Source organism: Wasmannia auropunctata, unplaced genomic scaffold, assembly GCF_000956235.1.
Source record: "Wasmannia auropunctata unplaced genomic scaffold, wasmannia.A_1.0 LD336111.1, whole genome shotgun sequence".
Classification (NCBI taxonomy): domain Eukaryota; kingdom Metazoa; phylum Arthropoda; class Insecta; order Hymenoptera; family Formicidae; genus Wasmannia; species Wasmannia auropunctata.
Window position 1 is genome coordinate 3,177,209 of NW_012026779.1, and position 7,792 is coordinate 3,185,000.

A 7,792-nucleotide genomic window follows, 5' to 3' on the forward strand; every position below is an offset into this window, starting at 1 on the left:
TATAAGAAATATATATATATATATATAACTATGAATCAGTACAATTTATAAAGAAACCCGGAATAATTATTTTGGACAAAAGTTTTTCGAAAAAATCAAGAATTTGTGTGGCTAAATTGCCTACAGAAAAATATCTCGATTGGGGTTCTAATTCAAAGAAAAGTTTTCCACTTAATGATGGAGACAATGTTGGATTGAGATTATATTACAATCAAAATTTAAAATTATTTCAATCTCTGATTAATTTGAGTAATAATTAACTTGTTAAATACTGTATATAATACTGTTAATTTTGTTTCCCTCGATAGAAATTAAAAATTGTTAACTTTTTGTTTAATATAAAAGAGATCAGGGACACGATAAAATTATATATATAGTTAGAAATTTTGCTACAAATAACTGATCTCTCGTCGATTTGAGTTTAATCGCTGATAAAATAATTATAAGTAGAATTTGGTCGAAATTGTTCATGCAGCATACTTATATAAATCAACTATTTATAAAAATTGTAAAAAATTCGTTAATAAAAAATAAAAGAGCACAGTATATATGTAATATACTTTCTTTGTGGCTTGTTTGCTTGCCTGTCAATTTTAACGTTAACCTGTTCATCAGACAAAAATGTTCAAGATCGAATTCCTTCAGCATTGTGTTGCATATACAATATCCAACTCCGTTTTTAATATTTGTAAGAATTTGTCATTTTTAAGACTGGACAGAAATTCATGAAACCTCTCCTATATAGAACGCTTGTTACATTGACTACGTTCAATATAACTACGTATACGCTTCAGTCTGCGACTTATATCCTACATTCGACCTAAACTTGACCTAAACACGATTGACAAGCTGTTGATTGTCGTGTTTAGGATGAACATAGGGTATATGTCGCGGATTAAATATAACGGTGTAAACATAGCCAATTGGAATTCGTTTAATCGCTTTTCTTGATGGCAATTTGGCAATAAAATTGTTTGCGAGCTGCGTTATTTCAAAAATAACAAACATTTGATTTGCTGGATTTGCATAATGATCGATCTCAGCACTGTAGATAAAAAACATTGTCGAGATTCGATTGTATCAAGATTCTTCTATACATTTTTACCAACCAATCGGACATCTTACGATTATACATTTAAAAAATGTAATCTCTCTTACACAGCAGTAATCGCTGATGGTGCAATGTCAAAAATTGCGCGAATAGACTCCTAACCTACAAGTATATACACGTGAAATACACTGTTAATGCTGAAAATATAAGCGAGAATCTGTAGATCACGTCACGTAAACTGTAGATAGACAGAGAGAAACCTGAGAGACGCGGCCTTTTTGCAGCTGTTACCTCAAACTCAAATCTCAACCTTTCGACATCTCGAAAGATAACGTGGACAACGTGGTCCGTGGATATAGCAGGGACACGCACTAAAATTATAACTGTATACTCGCGGTGCAGATAAGTGAATGCCATGTAGTTTACCGTCACTTCTTCAGGGGGCGTTAGTGTGCACGAGAGCATTTTAAGGTTACAGGAGAGTGACAAAAGGCCAGGCCGTCATGTCCTGTCCGCTCTCAGGTTTCTCTCTGGTTTCAATAGATACATTAATTATAATTTCTTTCCACTTTTCACTTCTTGATTCTTTGTATTTATTTCAAATATATTTCAGAATGAATGTCCAGACATGTGTAACCTTAGTCCAAATGATTTGATGCAGATTGGAACGACATAAAAATGGGCGGTAATATACTCAAGAATATAATCTAATCATGGAGTACTTTAGCGAAATATTTTTGCTTGGAATTGACACGATTGTATTTACTATCTGCTTGAAACAGTATATTCATTACAAAAATGCGATTAAGGCAATCAAGGTAGACGATATTAATTTGTTGTTAAAGTGTTTTTAAAATACATTAATTTAAATAACATTTTGAAATATTAAAGGTAATTTGTAAACTTGTATTTTGTAGAGTGTCGAGTTACACGACATTGGCACGGATTTGGAAAATTTACTGGATAAAAGCCCAAACAACAAAGTAGATTATATCGCTATCAAAGGGGTCGTGAAACCATTAGGAGAATCATTACAAAGCGTTAATAAAAAAGGTGTCACTGGAGTCATACAGAAGCTTAGCGTCAGAGAACATGTTGTCGCGAGAACGTCAGCTGGTTATTGGTAAGAATATACATTGCAAACTTTACGAATAATTCTGATTATAATATAAATATCAATAATCTGGACAATATCATTCTATTTCTTCCATAGGTCTGATCAAGAACGAACAATTCACCAAGTATATCATACGGTACCATTTGTTTTGCAAAACAGATGGTACTCTGTAGAGATAACAGATCCATTGTCCGCCGAGATTTTAGACTTGGATATAATCTCCGATCAGTTTCAACCTAGTGTACCTACGATTATAGATCATGTATGGGGATTTTTTACAGGTAATTGCAATAAAAGCATGCAATCTCCTTTTTTAGCCTTTCCTATAATCTTGTTTTTGTTTTTATTATTTAATGTAGAATCATCATATGTATTTTTTAAAAAGTGTGGGTGTGCGTTTGTGCGAGCGCGCGCGCACGCGCATGCTTCAAATTCTTAAACTTGCATTTATCATATGATTTATTACAGGAGTACGCCAACGTGGTATACAGTCTACAGAAAAAATGTTGCGTGAAGATTCAATTATTACTACAATAGGTGAGCTCTCGAGGTCGAAAACTGTCGAATCCAATTATCTTACTTTGCAACCTCCATTAAACGGACCTCCTTTTTATATAACAAGCATGTCAATTACCTCTTTGATACGGAAATTAGATGATCGTAAGAAAATATACAGGCACGTATATTCTAGTGTAATATTGTAATATTATTGATTACATTATTAAGTCTATTTATAATATAATAATGTTTTAAAATTTAGAATATTTTGTTTGATGAGTGGCACAATTGGATTAGTACTCGGAGGAATTATGGCGAGACGTTATTGGAAGAATAAACAGGAGCAAAGATTAGCAGATCAATTACGTCAATCGCTCGAAACATCTCGTCAAGAAAGACGTCAAAGAGTCAGGGATAGAGATCTTAGGGAAGATCAGATATGTGTAGTTTGCAAGACAAACGCACGTGAAATTATTTTACTACCTTGTGGTCATGTATGCATATGCGAAGATTGCTCAGTTAGCATCAATAATAATTGTCCCGTTTGCAGAACACAAATCATTCAGAAAGCAGCAGCATATATAGTCTAAATTTCATTTTGATATAAATACGAATTTTATACAGCATATTTTATTGTATCAGGAAATGTGTGGATAAAAACGATTGATTAAAATAATTATCCCATGATTCTATTTTCTTTACGTAATATGTACAGTTTTAGTATTTATAAATGAAAATCTAATTTACATAAAAGCGGTGTGTGTGTGTGTGTGTGTGTGTGTGTGTGCGTGTGTGCACATTAATTACAATAGCTATTAGAAATATAGAATTATTAAATTTTGTAATATATATCAATACATTTAAGGTATAAATCATTTTCGTTGTCAATTAACAATTTTACAGTTAAACGATGTCTACAATATTGTATAAGGCACAATTTTTAAATAGGATTGCCTTTTTGTTTAAAAATTTAGTTTTCTTTAAATGCAGGATTGGTAAAATGTTTTTTAAATAATAACTGAAATATATGTACATAGGTAAAAGATTTATTTTTGTAGAAATATTTTATTTGCATATTGTGTTACATACTTAGGAAAATCTTAAAGATCTATATTTTGCTGCTTATTTATATGCTTCTTATCTATGTGCAAGTTCATTATCTTTTTAGCTTTATTAGATTTGCCAATGCCGAGTTTTGGCAGTCCTCTATTCAAACCTTCCAACAAAACACATGCTTTACATATTTCTTGACTTGAGACAAATCCACATCGAGTACAATTTCTTCTTTCTGGCATTTTTACATTATCTTTCACTTGTAACTGTTCACCTAGTACGCCGAATAGATAATATATTAATTTTTATAATTTTGAAATTATATAACAGATAAACATTATATAAACAAAAAAGATTCTCACCCGAATGTATTATGTCTATGATAGACGATGGTCTTATTTTCTCTAAATCCTTTAGAAAGGCTCGTGCGTGACCTCTGTAAGCATTTGGAGCATATATGCATTCTGTGGAGAAATATACTAGACCTTTAAAATATGCATACATGACAATCTCTTTTTCGTATGCATATTTCAGTGGCTTACAACGCATAATAGAATCAGCACCAGCCTATATTACATAAAAATATAGATAATAAAGTTACGTGTAATTTCATAATGTATCTCATAATGGAATGTAGGGTAACTGTCCCTATTAGTGGGCTTTTATATTTAAATAAGTCATAAAAATAAACTGGTACAGATAAATAGACAAAGTATTTTTTTTTTTATTAAGTACCAGTTTATTTTTATGACTTATTTAAATATAAAAGCACACTAGTAGGGACAGTTACATGTATGCAATATTCTTACAGTGATTACAGATGTACATCTCTGAAGTCGGGCAATATCACCTCTCAAGATATTCATTAATACCGTTTCAGCAATATCATCTGCATTATGACCTGTTGCAATGCAATCTACTTTCAAAATTGCAGCTCCTCTGTCCAGTGCCTGTCTTCGGAAAACACCGCAAAATGTGCAATTATTTTTACGGCCGATCTGAAATATATTCATATTTCATCATTTGTATTTGTTGGATCTTGAAGATTATGAAGAAACATGTCTCGCGCAACAACTGTGTATCTATATGCAAGCCATTTAGTTAACAGATTTTTAAATTATTAGATCTCAACAAGTACTGAATACTGAATAACAAGTTCTTAATAAGCTTAACCGATAATTTAAGTATTGATATATTTTACCTCTGCAACTATAGAATCCATTGTCCATCCATATAATTCTTTGTAAGATAAAATTTTAAGTGGTATACCATAATCATCTCTGTTCTGTGTCACGGTTTTCAAGCTATCATCCCTATATCCTGAAATAATGTATTTTCAAAGAAAATTATACTTTTTACATGCTACAGATAGTTTAATGTTATTGTTATATATATAGTTATATTATACCAGTAATTCCTTCATCGATGGATAAAAGAAACAGATCCAATCCATACTCGTGTCTTTCATTCAGAGTCTTTAAAACATATGCTAATACAGTGGAATCCTTTCCACCAGATGCTCCAATAGCAACTTTGTCACCAGGCTTGAACAATTTACCTTTGACAATAGTATCGTGAATCTCAGTCTCAAACGCCAAGAAGAAACATTCTTTGCACAATGTATCACCAGTTTTTGGCCTCTAAAGCACATACATATTATTTTAAAATATATTTAACAATGGAGGGTATACAAGCAATTTTCAGATGCAATACAGATGTAGAACTGGAAAAATAATTCACCTTTAAAATGGCATTTTTTCCACACTTTGTGGAACATAATGGAAACGGAGGCATCTTGATTATTTTTTTCGAGCTAGCAATAATTTTTTAAAATCTTCCTATCGTTAATTTTTTTTAATAACTCAAGATTGCAAAAAAAAAATGTACATATATTCTTGTCGTTAACACGCAAGCACAATTAAGATTAAGTTGCATATGACGCTCACGCAGGAGAGAACTGTAGCACACACACATGTAATATTGTTATGATAGATATAACGAAATCCACTCGAGTTTATTAAATAGTCTTGAAACATCTATCTAAATAAGTCACGAAAATGTAATATTTTTTCCGATTTTTCAAAATTACAAGTTAGTTTCTATCACACAGAAAAAATGTTGGAGAAAAAACGCGCAATTTAATCCTCCGGCTTCTCAGGCGGTGGTCCGCAAGGTTGCAGCATCTTCTCCATAAGATTGAATCTAACTCGTGCCTTGGCTTCGTTCTCGGCGATTGCAAAGAAATTTAGCAGATCGTAATGGCCCATATACGAACTACAGGAATCCCGGTGCTGATTCACCAACCATTCGAATTTAGTTGTGTCTGCGTGTCCTGTGCCGATGTATTTGGATTGTAAATGCTCCAATTGGCTATGGATGTTGTAGCGTTCACCCATCGTTTCGAACCAACTTGCTCGCAATCTTGTTCTTCAGTGAGTAACTGGCTATTGAATTAATAATGACCCGTTTTGTCGCCAATTTCTTTCTATATCTTCTTGTGATCTGCGATTTGATTTGTCGTTTCGATAGGTTATGTTTGTTTTATGCTAAATGCACACAGCCCACAGAGGCGCGGCGGCAACGCTTGCCACCGCATGGCGCGAGGCGGAAATTGGCTAGAGAATACCGCGGTATCCAATCAACGTCTCGCTTGCCCAATCACAACGCAAGCCAATCACAGCACAATCACAGCGCTTGAAACTAGAAAGCCTCTAAGCAGAGAGGATCCTGAATGGCTGTATCGACCAAAATTGCAAGTGATGGGGAATTTTTCGAGATATCTAGAGTCTTTCTCTTTTTCTCGTCGTACTTGTAAGTTGTAACAATTGCTGGCGTTCACCGCGCAGCGGCGACACCGTGCGCGCGAACACTGTGAGCGAAGGCGTTTGCGTCGCGCAGATAGAAACGACGTGCTAAATGGTTAATCGCTTCGGTCGAGCTAGGCTTTTATGAGCGAGCCAGAATCCAATCGAAAGAAAACACATGAGACATGATGCGATCGACCGATAGAATCATAAAAATATGATCGTTTGAACTCCGTACGAACGCAATAGAGATAAATTTCTGGCCAGAGACATCGATCGTCCACTAATTACGTGCTGGAGCTTGTTCGCGCGAGGAAGAAAACGACGTAACCGTTACGCATTCTCATCCGCCTTTACGTGTTGGTTTCGGACCTGATGCGAACAACACCGAGGCTCGCCGCGACGTTCCAGGACATACATCGCACGTAAGTACACGATCGTAAGCTCGTTGTCGCGTCGTCACACATCTTAGTCGTCATGTTCGGCCGGATTCTCGCTCGGAAAAAGAAACTGGGCGAGTCCGTGCCATGTAGGAGCAATGGCGGCCGTGTTGGCTCGCCCGAGATACTCGTGGCTCCGCGTTTCTCGCCTCGATCGCTGATTCTCCTGTCGCGTGTCTGTTTGCTAATCGCTCGTCGTTGATTCGGATGTGAGCGAGCGCGACGCGGCTTATTAGCATATAACGCGATCGTTTACTCGCAAGGTAATCGCGTCGTTCTTCCGCGTATATCGCTAATGTATATGTGAATATCGTCGATGTGTGTGTGCGTGCGTTCGTGCGTGCGTGCGTGCGTGCGTGCTTGCCTGCTGCTTGCGTGAATGCGTGTGCACATATGTGTATATAGTGTCGGTCGCGCGTGAGTGTCATACATATCCATGACGATCGGCCTCGAGACCTGTCGAGACTGTCGAGAGTGCCGTGACAGAGTCGAAACTATTGAGACACGTCGAAGCAATAGCGTTATTTCTCATCGTCGCATTTCTGTTGATGTTGAATAAACTACAGGAACAAGAGCTTTGCACTTTCTCGTTCTTGTTGATATTTTCTCTACTCACTTCTTAGCGATGATGACAAATACACTGCAATGTAAAATTACCTCTAAACGCTTAGGGTACAGCAAATATATTATAAATACGCGATATGTAACATTTTTTGATCTAAAAAAATAAAACGAATGTACGCACACGCTCACACACACACATACACACAAAATATGTGTATGTATAATATATATATATATATATAATACATATAACTTCGTATAATGT

General features: G+C 35.3%; 5 protein-coding genes across 14 annotated transcripts in view; 2 read left to right on the forward strand and 3 right to left on the reverse strand.

Annotated features, from left to right (window-relative positions):
- Window positions 1-1,304, reverse strand: part of LOC105450487 (phosphatidylcholine:ceramide cholinephosphotransferase 1-like) — a 21,076-nt gene extending 19,772 nt beyond the window's left edge. Inside the window, exon 1 of the mRNA XM_011690341.1 lies at window positions 1,159-1,304. The gene's annotated coding sequence lies outside the window, so the exon portion shown is untranslated. The remainder of the gene's footprint in view (window positions 1-1,158) is intronic.
- A 163-nt stretch (window positions 1,305-1,467) lies between these two features.
- LOC105449820 (mitochondrial ubiquitin ligase activator of NFKB 1) lies at window positions 1,468-3,419 on the forward strand. Of its 2 annotated transcripts, none has more exons than XM_011689207.1 (6): window positions 1,468-1,573; window positions 1,665-1,869; window positions 1,969-2,174; window positions 2,265-2,449; window positions 2,637-2,844; window positions 2,929-3,419. In XM_011689207.1, the coding sequence occupies exons 2-6, from the start codon at window positions 1,765-1,767 to the stop codon at window positions 3,254-3,256; spliced, it is 1,032 nt and encodes a 343-aa protein (XP_011687509.1). In that variant the 5' UTR covers window positions 1,468-1,573; window positions 1,665-1,764; the 3' UTR covers window positions 3,257-3,419. The 2 variants fall into 2 exon arrangements, with proteins under 2 accessions (XP_011687509.1, XP_011687516.1); XM_011689214.1 differs by having other exon boundaries at window positions 1,495-1,584.
- A 277-nt stretch (window positions 3,420-3,696) lies between these two features.
- On the reverse strand, window positions 3,697-5,745 carry LOC105449831 (cytoplasmic tRNA 2-thiolation protein 1). Its single transcript, XM_011689228.1, has 6 exons — window positions 5,460-5,745; window positions 5,128-5,359; window positions 4,921-5,039; window positions 4,529-4,717; window positions 4,082-4,286; window positions 3,697-3,993 (listed from the first exon to the last, which is right to left on the reverse strand). Exons 1-6 carry the CDS (start codon window positions 5,511-5,513, stop codon window positions 3,767-3,769), a joined length of 1,026 nt encoding a protein of 341 aa, XP_011687530.1. The 5' UTR covers window positions 5,514-5,745; the 3' UTR covers window positions 3,697-3,766.
- Window positions 5,746-5,835: 90 nt separating this feature from the next.
- On the reverse strand, window positions 5,836-6,271 carry LOC105449877 (probable splicing factor 3B subunit 5). The gene has a single exon (XM_011689320.1). It carries the CDS (start codon window positions 6,113-6,115, stop codon window positions 5,858-5,860), a length of 258 nt encoding a protein of 85 aa, XP_011687622.1. The 5' UTR covers window positions 6,116-6,271; the 3' UTR covers window positions 5,836-5,857.
- A 113-nt stretch (window positions 6,272-6,384) lies between these two features.
- Window positions 6,385-7,792, forward strand: part of LOC105449838 (cyclin-dependent kinase 12) — a 12,048-nt gene continuing 10,640 nt past the window's right edge. For 5 of the 9 annotated variants that reach the window (XM_011689236.1, XM_011689246.1, XM_011689307.1 and 2 more), the window contains exon 1: window positions 6,385-6,948. The gene's annotated coding sequence lies outside the window, so the exon portion shown is untranslated. Of the gene's footprint in view, window positions 6,949-7,044; window positions 7,227-7,313; window positions 7,636-7,792 lie in introns of those variants that run through there. The other 4 variants (XM_011689254.1, XM_011689281.1, XM_011689263.1 and 1 more) reach the window with 2 other exon arrangements.